Source organism: Schistocerca gregaria, chromosome 11 (genome assembly GCF_023897955.1).
Source record: "Schistocerca gregaria isolate iqSchGreg1 chromosome 11, iqSchGreg1.2, whole genome shotgun sequence".
In the NCBI taxonomy this organism is placed as follows: Eukaryota; Metazoa; Arthropoda; class Insecta; order Orthoptera; family Acrididae; genus Schistocerca; species Schistocerca gregaria.
The window spans coordinates 58792154-58810176 of NC_064930.1; the positions used below are offsets into that span (position 1 = coordinate 58792154).

Consider the following 18023-nt stretch of genomic DNA (forward strand, 5'->3'; position numbering starts at 1 on the left):
GTCTCCTGAATCTCAGCCGACAGGTTTATGGATGAAGTATCATTTCCTGTGACTTCTTTCGCCGTCTCTCATTAACAGTGCTCCATATTGATTTGATTTTATGTGTGACCAGCCTCCAGCACAGTAAAACTTGAAATCATTATGATGATTCACAGAACAGTTTTTATCCTACAGGTAACCACAACACCTTAAGCTCAAAATTGATTTAAAAAAAAAAATCAAACAGGTGGCATCAAATGGCAGTACCTACTGAGGAAATATTACGTTACACAGATAATGGATACTCACTGGAGGTCATGACGGTTACGAGTAATGTAATGCAGCAGTCTGGAACCCAGGACGTAACCGCCTCCGAGGGCATACGGGAGGTAATGGTCACACAAAATCCAGTCGTTCTCCTGCCACCTGCAAGGACAAACAGTACTTTAGCTAAATAATGTTAGTGAATTTAAAGATTAATGAATTACTACATTACTTTTAACAGCACAGTAACGAGATTTATGGAGCAGGCACATTCATCAGTGGTGTACCATAACTAATAACGACAACTGATGTGGGTGAAAGTATATCAAGAGAGAAGCAATAACTTTACAGTGAGCATGGATCCACAAAGTAGCTGTATTGTGAGTTATTACAAATATGTTACTGTATACAGCATGAAATGTCCCTGTTAAGCCAAATTTATTTGAAAAGTAATCTTTTAAATCAGGTCCCAATCCATGTAGGCTCGTATTTCACCCATCACCCACTTTAACAAGAATTACAATACAAAAAATGGTTCAAATGGCTCTGAGTACTATGGGACTTAACATCTGAGGTCATCAGTCCCCTAGACTTAGAACTACTTAAACCTAACTAACGTAAGGACATCACACACATCCATGCCCGAGGCAGGATTCAAAACTGCAACCATAGCAGCAGCACGGTTACGGGCTGAAGCACCTAGAACCGCTCGGCCACACTGGCCGGCAATTACAATACAACTGCAGCACGTTACATGTCACTATTAACTGCACATGTCATCACATCTCAAGGCTATACTGCATTGCATAAAACTTGACAGAACTTCAGAATTTGCTGTTGTAGCTCAACTGTATCAATGGAAGTACTTTACACTATTGAGATGGCCCCAGACGGAAAAATTCAGAGGACTGAGGTCAGGTGACCTCGGAATCCCAGAGACCGGCCCTGCTCAACCTATCCTCCTTGGACGGTATCGGCCATTTGATATTATCTTACATCAGCAGCAACATGTGGTGGTGTCCCAGCATGCATGTGTCATGTTTTCCAAATACTGACCACAGCTCATACTTGTGCTCTCTCTCTCTCTCTCTCTCTCTCTCTCTCTCTATCTCTCTCTCTCTCTCTCCCCACCCCCCACCCCTCACATAACACACACACACACACACACACACACACACACACACACACACACACACACACACACACACACGTGCAACTGGTAACCATCATAGTTGTGAACACCGTGTTTCACATGGCATACAGTAATCATTACATCTTGGTCTTCTTACAAGGGAACCTCCCCATCGCACCCCCCTCAGATTTAGTTATCAGTTGGCACAGTGGATACTGATCAATCGAGAATACAGGAAGAAGTTGTGTGGAACTATGAAAAAAATAAGCAAAATACACAAACTGAGTAGTCCATGGGCAAGATAGGCAACATCAAGGATAGTGTGAGCTTAGGAGCGCCGTGGTCCCGTGGTTAGCGTGAGCAGCTGCGGAACGAGAGGTCCTTGGTTCAAGTCTTCCCTCCAGTGAAAAGTTTAATTTCTTTATTTTCAGTCAATTATTATCTGTCCGTCCATCCGTCCAATGGATTTGACAGTCTACACACGGAAAAATTTGTAAACGTTAAAAACTTATATTTTGACAGAGCATAGGGAAAACTGTGCGACTGTGAAACTGTTGCATTCATTTGTTGCAGTTTATGTGACAAACTCTTATGTTTTCATCACTTTTTTGGGAGTGATTATCACATCCACAAGAAAACCTAAAGCGAGCAAGGTAGAAGAATCTTTTCACCCATTCGCCGAGTGTACAAGTTAGGTGGGTCGACAACATATTCCTGTCATGTGATGCACATGCCGTCACGAGTGTTGTATAGAATATATCAGACGTGTTTTCCTGTGGAGGAATCGGTTGACCTATGACCTTGCGATCAAATGTTTTTGGTTCCCAATGGAGAAGCACGTCCTTTCATCTACTAATCGCACAGTTTTGCGGTGCAGTCGCAAAACAAACACTAAGCTTATTACAGTGAACAGAGACATCAATGAACGAACGGACAGATCATAACTTTGCGAAAATAAAGAAAGTAAACTTTTCACTCAAGGCAAGACTTGAATCGAGGACCTCTCGTTCGGCAGCTGCTCATGCTAACCACGGGACCACGGCGCTCCTGAGCTCACACTATCTTTGATGTTGCCTATCTTGCCAATGGACTACTCAGTTTGTATATTTTGCTTGTTTTTTTTCATAGTTCCACACAATTTCTTTCTGTTTTCTCGATTGATCTGTGTTCAGATTTTCAAGGCCTGTCCACTGTGCCAACTTATAACTAAATCTGAGGTGCAATGGGGAGGTTCTCTTGTTAGGAAAAAATAAGTATCTAAAAGTAGGGAGAAGGACATAACTTTGGAAATCAGCTTGCTCACGGTACATGCTATTCCAAAAGCCACAGTTTCTTCAATAATTCTTCAATCTTTTCATTGTGGTTTCCCATCAGTGGGGATGCCGATGTTCTCAGCGTATTATCTAACACATGGTTTCTTAATTTGAAATAGTGCACAATTTGTCAATGCTTATGGTTCTCAAGTGTTCCAAATTTTCTACAGCAGTCATATCTATCCTGGCATCTCTAAACACTTTTTCGAAATGCAGAAATGCCCCAGGCATTAATCTTGCATTGCATTCCACCATTTCCCTTCTATTTAAAACACTCACCTGACCTTACAGAATTCTGAGAGTTACGTAACCTTGACCTCTGGCTACACTACAAATCAGGCTGTCACCACATCACAGACAGTCAGTACTGTTTATAGCAACATTGCTTTTAATGACGTATTGGTAAGAAAAGCAAAATCTAAAGGTCCCGTTCGAATCCTATTAAACGCTACATTTACCAATATGTAGTACGACATCACTTTATCGTACAAAACGACATATTTTTTAATGCATCTGTGGTGTCGCGATCGCGGTTTATCGTATTGCGACATTACTGTTCGCGTTGGTCGAGATCCAATAACTGTTAACAGAATATGGAATCGGTGGGTTCTGGAGGGTAATACGGAACGCTGTGCTGGATCCGCACAGCATCGTATCACTCGAAGTCGAGATGACGGATGTAACAGATCGTGCAGCCATGTCTCGATCCCTGGATCAACAGATGGGGACATTTGCAAGACAACAACCATCTGCACGAACAGTTCTACAACGTTTGGAGCAGCATGGACTATCAGCTCGGAGACCATGGCTGTGGTTACCCTTGATGCTGCGTCACAGACAGGAGTGCCTGCGATGGTGTACTCCACGATGAACCTGGGTGCACAAATGGCAAAACGTCATTTATTCGGATGATTCCAGTTTCTATTTACAGCATCATGATGGTGGCATCCGTGTTTGGCGACATCACAGTGAACGCACATTGGAAGCATGTATTTGTCATCGCCATACTGGCGTATTACCCAGTGTGATGGTGTGGGGTGCCATCGGTTACACATCTTGGTCAACTCTTGTTCGGATTGACGACACTTTGAACAGTAGACGTTACATTTCAGATGTGTTACAACCTGTGGCTCTACCCTTCATTCGATCGCTGCGAAACCCTACATTTCAGCAGAATAATGCATGACCGGACGTTGCAGGTCCTGTACAGGCCTTTCTGGATACAGAAAATGTTCGACTGCTGCCCTGGCCAACACATTCTCCAGTTCTCTCACCAACTGAAAACGTCTGGTCAATGGTGGCTGAGCAACTGGGTCATCTCAATACGCCAGTTACTACTCTTGATGAACTGTGGTATCGTGTTGAAACTGCACGGGCAGTTGTACCTATACACGCCATCAGAGCTCTGTTTGAGTCAATGCCCAGGCGTATCGAGGCCGTTATTACAGCCAGAGGTGGTTGTTCTGGGTACTGATTTCTCAGGATCTATGCACCCAAATTGCGTGAAAATGTAATCACATGTCAGTTGTAGCATAATATATTTGTCCAATGAATACCCATTTATCATCTGCATTTCTTCTTGGTGTAGCAATTTTAATGACCAGTAGTGTACATTGGCTATAACATCTAGAATTCATTTTTGTTTGTGACATATTTGGGGATTACTAACAACAATGTAACACTTGTTTCCAAACTTTACCTTACTTTTCTGCAGACTGTTGTTTTCAAATAAGGCATTAAAATGAATGCATTGTCAATTGTAAAATGTCTCAATATATCTTACAAGCAAAAAGCAAACAATGCTAATGGATTATCTTAAGGAGGACAGTATACTGTAGTATGCATTACCATACTGCACTTTAAAGTTAAAGCAGCTAGTTAGCAAACTAAATAATACTGTCATGCTGCCGTTGTAGAAAGTAAGAAAGTCCAATCTGTGTTACGTTTTCGAAGTGCAGAAGTGGAATAATACAGTATTTGTTATTCTTGTTATGTTGTTATCTGTGTTAGGTATTTTAAATGTGTTAGGTACAGTACATCACGTTTACACATTTTAAAAAGAAATATAGAAGAAGGTATATGCTTTCGTGTAATTTATGTACAGAATACTGTGATTTCATTTTGCTGCTGCTGATAATTTTTGTAATAAAATAACAGGAACAAAGCTGTGTCATTGATGACTGTTAAAGCATGTTTATCCTGAGTCCTTAACATGTTTAGCAACATGGTTCACTATGTTGTTCGTGGCTAGTACTGGACTACTGACATTCGTAACATCTACATATACGTCTAAATCCCACTGTACCAATTATTAGGGTTTCTTCCTGTATCATTCAAGTATGGTGTGTGGGAAGAATGATTGTCTGAATGCCTCTGTGCATGCAGTAATTATTCTAATCTTATCCACATAATCCCTATGTGAGCGATACATGGGGGGTTGCAGTATATCCCGAGAGTAATTATTTAAAGATGGCTCTTGAAACTTTGTTAACAGACTTTCTTGGGACAGTTTATGTCTGTCTTCAAGAATCTGCCAGTTCAGTTCCTTCAGTATCTCTGTGACATGGCTCAAATAAACCTGTGACCATTTGTGCTGCCCTTCTCTGTATATGTTCAATATCCCCCGTTAGTCCTACTTGGTACAGGTCCCACATTCTCTAGCAGTATTCTACAACTGGTCACAGGGGTGTTTTGTAAGCAATCTTCTTTGCAGACTGATTGGTCTTCCCAGTGTTCTACCAATAAACTGAAGTCTACCATCTTCTTTACCTACAACTGAACCTTAAAAAGTAAGGCAATAACTGGCATGCATAAATTCAAAAGTGCAGTGAGTGACTACTTGCTACAGAATTGCTACTATAGTGTTGATGAATTTTTACCTACAATGTAAATATGTGAAAAATTTAAATAGTTTATACAATTAAGGCCAAAATAAGAAATGTGTACATGTAAATTTATCTGTGTATTATATGTGGCCTATTACATATACGTGTGTGTCTGTATAATCCAGGCTAAAAGTATGAAATACGTGCATATAAAATTTATTTGTGTATTTGTGAAATGTTATTGCCATATGTTAAGAGTTATATTGCTATATACTGAAAACCATACAACAGTTTTTCTCTTAAACTTTATTGCAAATTATTTGACTTGTCCTATATCATTATGTACCCCTATACAGTATATGATTCACAGGACCAATAAATATACAATACAATACAATACGTGATCATTACATTTCATATCCCTACAAAGTATTACACTGAGGTATTTTTATGAGTTGGCCAATTCCAACAGTGACTTACTGATATTATAGTCATATCTGTGTGTGTGTGTGTGTGTGTGTGTGTGTGTGTGTGTGTGTGTGTGTGCGCGCGCGCGAACATTTCTGAACATTTAAACCAAATTGCCAATCTTTGCTCCACTTGAAATCTTCTCAAGATCTGACTGAATGTTTATGCAGCTTCTTTCCGACATGAAAGTACAGCACATATAACTGCATCATCAGCAAAAAGTGTGAGGTTACTATTAATATTGTCTACAAGGTCATTAATATAGAAAACAAACAGCGAGGGTCCAAAAACGCTTCCCTGGGGCACACCCGAAGTTACTTCTACATCTGATGACGACTATCCATCCAGCTGCAATTAAGACCTCCTTTACTCCATACAGACACAAACTCTGACTCATTTATTTTGCAATGATTCCTTGTCCCAAGAACCAAAGGCATTGTGGACATATAATAAAGTGTACCCCTATCTATGTTGTACATCTCACAAACCTGAAATGTCAGATAAGCAGCAATTTCTCAACTGTTAAAAGCCTCCAGGCCTGCTACAGCCTCTACTTTAACATTATGCTGTGTCCTCCTTACCAAAAAGTCCTTAATCCAGTCACAACTTGAGACCCCATATTACTGTATAATATGTGATCAACAGTATGCAGACACCTGACTGAAAATGACTTACAAGTTCATGGCGCCCTCCATCGGTAATTCTGGAATTCAATATGGTGTTGGCCCACCCTTAGCCTTGATGACAGCTTCCACTCTCGCAGGCATATGTTCAATCATGTGCTGGAAGGTTTCTTGGGGAATGTCAGCCCATTCTTCATGGAGTGCTGCACTGAGGAGAGGTATCGATGTCAGTAAGTGAGGCCTGGCACAAAGTCAGCGTTCCAAAATATCCCAAATGTGTTCTATAGGATTCAGGTCAGGACTCTGTGCAGGCCAATCCATTACAGGCATGTTATTGTCATGTAAGTCTGTCACCACAGGCCGTGCATTATGAACAGGTGCTCGATTGTGTTGAAAGATGCAATAGAGTGTACACGTCGACAAGGGAAAAAAAGAATTCCAGGATAATTCCTGGATATCTCGTTTAAAAAATATACTTTTCCCTGGGCGAAAATACTTTTTCCATGCTAAGCGACAGTAGGTTTTCCATAGATTTTTCCTTTGGAATTACAACACTTATCATGCTTTTGAATGGTTAATGTTTTATCCTTTAATGTGCATCGACATATATGCTGTATATTTTTGTATTATGAAAGTATAAATTTGAACTGCACCAAACACAGCATGTTAGTTTCCAGAGCGTTGAAATCGAGATTGCGATGTCCTTTTGTAAGCCAGTCATATCTCATGCCACGTGATCTGGACAGCTGATGACAGCACATATTCAGAGCACAGGACACATGTTATAGTCAGCCAATAGCAACATCACTGTTATGTAGCGCAAACACACAAACAAGAAAAGTTAACTGTTTACATTAACATACATAGTATAGCTACAGGAAAAGCTAAGCTTTCACATATAATATTGGTCTCTAAGATTAATGAGCTAAAAGAGAAACTGAGCTTTCAAATGTAATATTGATCTATTTTGCGTGTGTTATACTTTAAGAAACATCACACAAATGTGCCAGTAAATTTAAAATGAAGACATATATGCCTGGTCTTTTGGGCTTGAAATTCTTGTAAGTGGCTGGTCCTCAAACTGTTCAGTTTTAAACGCTCTGTGATTCAAGAAATTCATCACACTTTCTGACACATAACATAATTCATCTTGTGTAAAAAGAAATTTAATCTGAAAGTAACACTTTTCAAACCACTGTTCACAATACTATCCCGAGACTGTTAGAAATAGATTCGATTTAGCAATTGGCAGAGAGCGGTAGAAAACAGGCATTATTGCGCGGGGGCAGCTGCAGTGGTGTAGGAAGCCCGCATCTTCGTATGTATAAAGCACTGAGAGAGGTTACTTTACTCCACAAAAGAAACAGGACATTAGAGGATATTCCAAAAGCATCGGAATTTTGTAAACCATACTAAAATGCTTACTTTAGCTTGAAGTGCAAATTGGCTTTTTTCAGATTCACAATGAAGTAGGTCCCATCTGATATTAAGCTTTTCAGTGTGGTTTTTTGGGGTGTAAATTTTCTTGGAGTACCAGTACTGTACTATCTCATATTTGGTTCTTTATTATGGCATAATGCCATACATGGCAGAAGATGAAAATGTGGTGCACTTGAAATTCAGCGAGCAGTTGGAACTACCCAATACTGTTGAACGAAACACTGTTTCAGATAAATTGATTGCCTCAGTGGTAAGATTAATAAAGCCAAATTTCTTTAGCAAATTGACAAAAATAACTTCATTGTTCTGCTAGGCGATTAATGCTTGACGGCTAATAATTTGTAAATAAAGTAAAATCAGAAAACTGAAACTAATAATATATTTCTGCCCTCGGTAATTACATGAATGTATTTTAATTCACTTGATAGCTCCCGGCTGCAGAAATCTGTTTTGTTTTCATGTGACGTGGGAGCTGTAAACGAAGAGGAAACAGCGAAATCACTTAACTTGTGTACGGGTCACATGGAAACTAACCCCCTCCCCAGTACACTTCAGACAACTCTGCGCATGCATGAATCTGGCAGCTAGGGCACGCGAGAAAAAATTTTCTCGTTAGCATCTGGCTGCTTGCTGCTACTGCAGATACAGCTAACAGCCACACATCAAGTAGCGGGAGAAGGTACTGCTCATATGCGAGTCAACTGCACATGCGCATGAGCCCACTGGCAACTGGTCAAATGAACCTAATGTAAACAGTTGTGATGTCACGCTCAAAGAAAACAGTTTATTGTTACTAAGTATTACATAGTCTTCGCTCTAAGGCGTTTGACATATTTTTGCTGTTTGCAGACGCATGTGCATGCACGGTGTTTTGTAGTTGTAAATGGCGCATTTTCTTTGCCACTAAAGTTTTATTGCTTTGCGTACTTACCATATATCTGAATTAGCTAATAAAGATTTTGGTAAATCAGCCTATGTCTCGCCTTCTGCTTTGTCTTTTTTTCTCATTTCTATTTTATTGTTGCAGTATCATTCTCCAGTAGCAGCATACAGTAACATTCTTTGCCAGAGAATCAATTCTTACCAGTTAAAATTATAAAAATTTAACTGAAAGCTAAAACAATGAAAAATTCCTGGAATTCAGAAAAATTCCCAGGTTTTTACTGGATTTCCCGGTTGTCCCGGACGTATACACCATGTGCAATTGCCATCCCCGAATATCTCTTCAACAGTGGGAAGCAAGAAGGTGCAAGCCCCCTCCATGAAAAACACAACCACACCACACCAACCCATCCTATCTACATTCCTCCAGAACTCCTTTCGCTTCACCTGGTCCTACTCAACCAAACAAGCCACCTTCCTAGGTATTGACCTCCACCCCATTAATGGTTACAGCAGTACCTCCATCCATATAAAACCTACTAACCAGTAGCAATACCTCCACTTGGCAGCTGCCACCCTTTCCATACTAAGAAGTCCCTTCGATACAGCTTAGCCACCCGTGGCCGTCACATCTGTAGTGACGAGTGGTCCCTCTCGAAATATTCTGAGAGTCTCACTGAGGCCTTTATAGATCGTAATTATCCTCCCAACCTTGTACAAAAACAAATCTCCTGTGCCTTATCTTTCCAGTCCCAAAGTCTCACTGTCTGGCCACAGAGGTAAATTCTCCTCGTATCTTAGTAGCATCCAAGACTGGAGCAACTAAATTACATTCTCCATCAGGGTTTCAGTTACCTCTCATCATGCCCTGAAATAAGAAATGTCCTGCCCACAATCCAGAAATGTCCTGCCCACTATACTTCTCACCCCTTCCACAGTGGTATTTCACCGTCACTGAACCTACACAATATACTCGTCCATCCCTACACAACCCCTGCTCCCAAACCCTTACCTCCTGACTCATACCCCTGTAACAGGGTGTATACGTGGACAAGGAAAAAAAATTACAAGATTTTTCCCGGTTAAAAATACACTTTCTGCTGGATGAAAATACACTTTTTCCATGTTAAGTGACAGTATACTCTTATTTGGCACTGTAAAACTCATCAATCCTTTGAATGTTAATGGTTTTATATACCGGAGTAGAATTTCCCGGCACTTTAGAAAATGTAACTCAGGGGGGAAAAACACGTTTTGAAAGACCATTGATGTGCAGCAACATGTACGCTGTATATTTTTGTATTATGAAGGTATAAATTCGAATTCCACCAAACATTGCAAGTCACTTTCTGAAGCATTGAAATCGAGGTTGCGATGCGCTTTTGTAAGCCAGTCATAGCTCATGTCACGTGATCTCGCCAGCTGATGACAGCATTGGACACGTGATGTAGTCAGCCAATAGCAACATCACTCTTAAGTTGCGCGAACACACAAATAAGAAAAGTTAATGGTTTAAATTAATATATATACCAGTCATCTATAATATTGGTCTCAAAGATTAATAAGCTGGAAGAGAAGCTTGTTACACTTTAAGATACATAACACAAATGTGCCAGTAAAATTTTTAATAACGACGTAAATGTCTGATCTTCTGGGCTCGAAATTATTCTAAATGGTCATCCTCAAAGAGTTGATTTTTAAATGAGAGTCAAACACTTTATGATTTAAGAAAATCATCATACATTCTCGCACATAGCTCATCCTACATAAAAGGAAATCTCCTTTGAATGTAATGCTCTTCAAACCACCATTTGCAATATTTTCCTGCGACCTGTTAGAAACAGGTTCGTTTCAGCAGTCGCAAGAGAGCGCCAGATAATAGGCGTCACAGCTACGATGATGCAGAAAGCCCATATATATGTTTGTACGTGTAAAACTTTAAAAGATCTTACATTATGTCATAAAAGAAACAAGACATCAGAGGATACTTCAAGAGCGTCGGAATTTCGTGAACCATACTAAAACGCATAATTAAAATGCACATTCGCATGGAAAATTTCTTGGAGTACCAGTACTGTATTATCTCATGTTTGGTTCTTTATTATGGCATAATGCCATACGTGCACTTGAAATGCAGCGAACAGTTGAAACTAGCCAATAGTGCGAAATTAAACACTTTGTTTCGAATAAATTGACTGCCTCAACAGAAAAGATTAATAAAAGCAAAATCTCTTTAGCAAACCGGCCAAAATAACTCCATTGTTCTGTAAGGCAATTAATGTTTGACAGTCAGAAAGGTGGACATAAAATCTAAAACTAATAACATATTTTAGCCTTCCGTAATGACGCGAACGTATTTTAATTCATTTGATAGCTCCCAGTCACAAAAATCCATTTTGTTATCATTTAACATGAGAGCAATAAACGAAGAGGAAACAACAAAATCACTAAACATAGACACAGGTCACGTGCAGACAACCCACCTCCCCACTACAACTCAGACTGCTCTGTGCATCAGCCACAGACTTACTAATTTCGAAACCGGAGCAATATTAAGTAGCGGTGCCCAGCCACACTTCTGTAACCAGAAGCAGGAGAAGGTACTACTCATACGCGACTCAACTGCGCACGCGCAAGAGTCCGCCTGCAACTGCTCAAACGAATCTAATTTAAACAGTTGTCACGCCATGCTCATCGGAGGCAATCTGTTGTTACAAAACATTGCATAGTCTTGCTAAAGCCTTTGACACACTTTGCTGCTGGCAGACACTCGTATGAGCACTGTTTTGTTGTTGTATACGGCACATTTCCTTTGCAACTTAAGTTTTATTTTCTTCCTTCTTTTTTTTTTTTCTCTCTTGTTCACGTTTTGTTGCTGCAGTATTATTCTACAGTAGCGGGATACCATAATATCTTTTGTTAGAGTATTGGTTCTTACCAATCAAAATCACAAAAATTTAACTGAAAACTAAAACAATGAAAAATTCTCGGAATTCTAAACAATTCCCGGATTTTTCCCGGTTTTCTCCCGGATGAAAAAATTCCCGGGTTTTTCCCGGATTTCCCAGTTCGTATACACCGTGTGTAATAGACCTAGATATAAGACCTGTACCGTACACTCTCCCACCACCACCTAGTCCAATCTGGTCACAAGCATCACTGTCCCATCAAAGCAGGGGCACCTGTGAAACCAGTCATGTGATCTACGAGTTAAGTTACAACCACTGTGTTGCATTCTATGTGGGCATGACAACCAACAACTGTCTGTCCACATGAATGGGCACTAATATACTGATAGAGTGACAAAATTGTTCATATGTATATGGAATATACAGTGTGATCAAAAAGTCAGTATAAATTTGGAAACTTAATAAACCACAGAATAATGTAGATAGAGAGGTAAAAATTGACACACATGCTTGGAATGACATGGGGTTTTATTAGAACAAAAAAAAAGTATTCCTAGACACGTGAAAGATCTCTTGCGCGCGTCGTTTGGTGATGATCGTGTGCTCAGCCGCCACTTTCATCACGCTTGGCCTCCCAGGTCCCCAGACCTCAGTCCGTGCGATTATTGGCTTTGGGGTTACCTGAAGTCGCAAGTGTATCATTATCGACCGACATCTCTAGCGATGCTGAAAGACAAAATCCGACGCCAATGCTTCGCCGTAACTCTGGACAAGCTTAACAGTGCTGTTCACAACATTATTCCTCGACTACAGCTATTGTTCAGGAATGATGGTGGACATATTGAGCATTTCCTGTAAAGAACATCATCTTTGCTTTGTCTTACTTTGTTATGCTAATATTGCTATTCTGATCAGATGAAGCGCCATCTGTCGAACATTTTTTGAACATTTGTATTTTTTGGTTCTAATAAAATCCCATGTCATTCCAAGCACATGTGTCAATTTGTACCTCTCTATCTACATTATTCCGTGATTTATTCTGTTTTCAAATTTATACTGACTCTTGGATCAGCTGGTACTTCATATTATGGTGAAAGAAACACCACGAGTAAGAGAGAAAGATTAGTGATTAAATTAATCGTGATGATGGTTTCAACCCCGTCAATATGTTGAATCCGGCAAAGGCAATAATTAGCACTGACAGACAACTATATTACCTCACTATTGTCCAGAATTTGTAACATAACATCCTCCACAGTGGTACATATCTCTGCTGTGTGGTACTTTTTTCACTACAATTTACTGTGTGTAGAAGCACATCTGGCTTGCCATAATGGCCTCCAAGGTAGACAGAAGCACTTTACCCCAAGTCTTTACAGCCAGCTCCCAAGATAGTGGAAAAGTTTGCAGCAGAAATATTAGCAGAAGTCGAAGTTTGGTTACACCTCGTAATGTGACAATGTGCCGTCTAGTGAATGCCAGGCATAGTCAAGGCGTAACGGTAGAGAAAGTGGACACTTATGCCACCTGTAGGCCAGAATCGAAGGCAAAGCCAAAGTGCTTCTGCCTGGTGGCAGCTAAATTAAAGAACGCTATGCGGCTGGCTTGTGCTGCACTCTGACAGCGAAATAACAAAAGAATTAAACTAAATAATATTGTTACGTGTAGTAAAAATATAAATGTAATATTACTTCAATATATGAAAATGACTGTAATTGAATATTGTAATGCTATGGTATGTTTAATTGTAAATAGAGAACTTGGTGTAATGTAAAATAATGTTTAGGTGTGGGGGGAAGCCCCGAGAATGAGAACAGTGTACAGGTTGGCGCGTAATATTGACACTAGAAGTAAGTTGGTGGAGCTCTGAGGCAGAACAAGTGTTAAGTGGTGTAAAAGTGACTGCCAGTGTGTGCTACAGTAACGTTGCTAACAGACCATTTAGAAGTGAGCTGAAAACAGATATGGACTTTGTTTATCGCATGGCTACAAGCTAAATGGGCACTAAGACTTATAAGATGCGGTATTTCGACGAAGATGGGCTGTGAGCGGCTAAATAGTACGGTTTCCCGCTCCGGGGTACACGGCACTGCATGGTGCAACGCTGTGTTAATTGCGACGAGTTGCTTGTGCCAACGGTGAGGCGTGAAGGGGCCAGTAGCCGCATCCAACAGCGTATTGTGATCTAAATAATTGATAAGGTCCATTGGTGAGCTCACTTCAGTAGCAATTAACTAGAAGTTATCTTACAAGAGTATTATTATGAACAGTGGTTGTTATACTGACGCCATTACCAGTACATTTATATTTTGTGAATCAGTTTGTGTAATAGTCAAACCAAGTTCTCTACAGTGTGCATAAAGTTTGGGGGCAATAATAATTGTGTGGTTTAAATTACATTCCCATAGTGTAATCAATTATTTAAAGGAAATAGTTCATTATTACCCCATATCCAGTGATTTCTATGTGCTGCCACATCAGTAAAAAGTTATGGTGCATGACTATTGGCGTAGCTATATTACAAGAGAAAATAGTTGGAATTAATGCCGAAATTGCCAGCAGACGCTGCTTCATGCAACGGATGGAAGATGTCAGGTACTGTGCCCACCTTAATTACTCTTCAGCACAATGCAAGCTCAATAACAATAAATTCAGTAATTACAATTTGTACTAACAAAGAGATAGAGGTGCTGGTCAGTACGTTTTGTGAATCTATCGGCTGTAATGAGCTGAGGTAAGTACTGGCCAGCCTCTCTACCTCTTTGTTAGTATTTGTTTCACAACTTAATATGACATTTTCCATTAATCATTTAATTACAATTTGTGTAGTTTACATTAATCTAAAACAAGTTCAAGTGGTTATCATGTGTGTTTACGTATTGTGAAACGATTTCAGGCCGTGGTATTGTTTTAAATGAATAATGTGCTCCTCCTAGGCAATACCAAACATACAGAATTAAGTGCTCCCTGTCCAGTCACTTCAAAGAGATTATCAGTGCTACTAATAATCAAATATAGACGTAAAAATAAGTTTGTTATGCGCCATTACCATTATTTATTCCAAAAATTCCATGTAGTAGTTGGATCACTATAGGGTGTCTATTCAAACCTATTACATGCGAGAGCCGCTTTCCAGAAGTCCGATGCTGCACGGTCTAATAATAATACAGTAAATTCGGGTAGTGGCATCACAAGCTGAATCCTTACAATCTAATGGACCAAGTAGTGCACTGTGAGAACATGTAAATTTGCTCACTAATTTGCTTTCTGTTTTCAAAGCATCAACTACCGATCAGTAACAGACATCTCAAACTGGAACTACAACATTCGCTGAATTAAGTTGAGACATAATTTTGAATGAGTAATGGAGGTGGAGTTAGATGGCCAGTCAGGGAGTTTTTACAACAGAGTGGGAGGGACGGGGTTGGTGCAGCAGCACTCACTTGCCCTTCTTCTGCACAGCAGCACGTCCGTCAAAGAACCCCCAGTAGAGCGACGCAGACGACGGTGCCGTTTCGCCCTCCTTCAGCTCGTTGACGATCTTCGGCAGCCGAACGAACGTGTCGTCGTCACACTTCAGCACGTACTGTGCCCCCGCCTTCTCGTCCGCCCACACGAGAGCCGTCAGCACCTGTCAAACGGGCACTGGCTGATCACACTTGCCTGACATAAAACATAACAGTTCATTTTTCATACGATTTTGAAGCTAGCTCGGATTGCACAATTAACTATTATATCATTAGCCTATGACCCAGATAAGTAATTTCACCTTTTGAGCTCTGTAATGTAACTTTCAACAATTTTGTGAGGAACGTGTACTGTCAATGTGTTCAAATGTAATTAGGGCTTTTCACTTACTATCAAGTAACAAAAGAGATAGCAAAAGTGCTGTACTATAATGTTCGAAACCTACAACAACTGTTTATCATACTGTCAGCTTGCTGTGCTATTGTCTAACATAACAGCATTAGTTACCTTTCAATTACTGCACTTCATAAAATGACACCAGATTCAGAATGTAAACAAATTGTTTATTTTGGCTGCTGTATTACATATTGTAATATTGAATAGAATAGGGGAGAAGACGAGTTTGTAGCATAACTTGACAAGAAGAAGGGCATGTTCTGAGGCATCAAGGGATCACAAATTTAGCATTGCAGGGCATCGTGGAGGGTAAAAGTTGTAGAGGGAGACCAAGAGATGAATACGCTAAGCAGATTCAGAAGGATGTAGGTTGCAGTAGGTACTGGGAGATGAAGAAGCTTGCACAGGATAGAGTAGCATGGAAAGCTGCATCAAACCAGTCTCAGGACTGAAGACAACAACAACAACAACAACTACTACTACTACTACTACTACTACTACTACTACTACTACTACTACTACTACTACTACAAAAATGTAATTACATTGTTTATTCATATCATTTCACTTTTTTTTTTTTCTAAAAACAAGAGATATGTAATCGTTTTTGTATCATATTCCATGCATTTCAATTGCAACCACTGGATAACATTTTCTGTAGTTATGAGCAACTTCTGCAATTGTAATCAGCAAATTTGCTATACACAACAATACATCAATTGTGAATAGGAGTATATACGATCCACAAAAAACTGTGTGAGAGACGCAGTACAACATAAGACCTTACCTAAAACAATAACTAACCTTTCACCTCATTTGAGAACCATAGTATTCTCTAATCTTATTTTACTTAAGAAACTTACAGGAAACATCAACTGCAGTGAAGGATCCAAAGACAGACAATTTCTGATCGATGTTTATTATTCTGAATAAACTGAGTTACACCAACCAAATTTCAAGAAATACACAGGCTTTATTTGTCCAGAATCAGAAAGATCACTTGATGGCTTCCAGCAAACTTTACACATAATTTCAAACCTTTATGAAACTTATTTCTAAGTGACACCTTCCAGATCACGATGAAAGTAAAATAGTTTATCGCTTATTACCGTTTCACTGTTTACACAGTAAACCTATGGCAACAGGCTCAATGTTTTAATTTATTTCTTCTTTACTACTAACTGTATTAGCAACAAAATTTCCATATAGTGCCCACATATACACTCCTGGAAATGGAAAAAAGAACACATTGACACCGGTGTGTCAGACCCACCATACTTGCTCCGGACACTGCGAGAGGGCTGTACAAGCAATGATCACACGCACGGCACAGTGGACACACCAGGAACCGCGGTGTTGGCCGTCGAATGGCGCTAGCTGCGCAGCATTTGTGCACCGCCGCCGTCAGTGTCAGCCAGTTTGCCATGGCATACGGAGCTCCATCGCAGTCTTTAACACTGGTAGCATGCCGCGACAGCGTGGACGTGAACCGTATGTGCACTTGACGGACTTTGAGCGAGGGCCTATAGTGGGCATGCGGGAGGCCGGGTGGACGTACCGCCGAATTGCTCAACACGTGGGGCGTAAGGTCTCCACAGTACATCGATGTTGTCGCCAGTGGTCGGCGAAAGGTGCACGTGCCCGTCGACCTGGGACCGGACCACAGCGACGCACGGATGCACGCCAAGACCGTAGGATCCTACGCAGTGCCGTAGGGGACCGCACCGCCAATTCCCAGCAAATTAGGGACACTGTTGTTCCTGGGGTATCGGCGAGGACCATTCGCAACCGTCTCCATGAAGCTGGGCTACGGTCCCGCGCACCGTTAGGCCGTCTTCCGCTCACGCCCCAACATCGTGCAGCCCACCTCCAGTGGTGTCGCGACAGGGGTGAATGGACGGACGAATGGAGACGTGTCGTCTTCAGCGATGAGAGTCGCTTCTGCCTTGGTGCCAATGATGGTCGTATGCGTGTTTGGCGCCGTGCAGGTGAGCGCCACAATCAGGACTGCTTACGACCGAGGCACACAGGGCCAACACCCGGCATCATGGTGTGGGGAGCGATCTCCTACACTGGCCGTACACCTCTGGTGATCGTCGAGGGGACACTGAATAGTGCACGGTACATCCAAACCGTCATCGAACCCATCGTTCTACCATTCCTAGACCGGCAAGGGAACTTGCTGTTCCAACAGGACAATGCACGTCCGCATGTATCCCGTGCCACCCAACGTGCTCTAGAAGGTGTAAGTCAACTACCCTGGCCAGCAAGATCTCCGGATCTGTCCCCCATTGAGCATGTTTGGGACTGGATGAAGCGTCGTC

The 18023-nt window shown here is 40.9% G+C and overlaps 1 protein-coding gene across 2 annotated transcripts in view; it reads right to left on the reverse strand.

Annotated features, from left to right (window-relative positions):
* The window catches only part of LOC126295406 (beta-1,3-galactosyltransferase 6-like), a 77234-nt gene that overhangs the window by 34829 nt on the left and 24382 nt on the right, over positions 1–18023 (reverse strand). For both annotated transcript variants that reach the window (XM_049987887.1, XM_049987886.1), the window contains exons 3-4: positions 15279–15466; positions 289–405 (exon numbers count right to left, since the gene is read on the reverse strand). In XM_049987887.1, coding sequence (XP_049843844.1) covers positions 289–405; positions 15279–15466 — 305 coding nt within the window. The remainder of the gene's footprint in view (positions 1–288; positions 406–15278; positions 15467–18023) is intronic.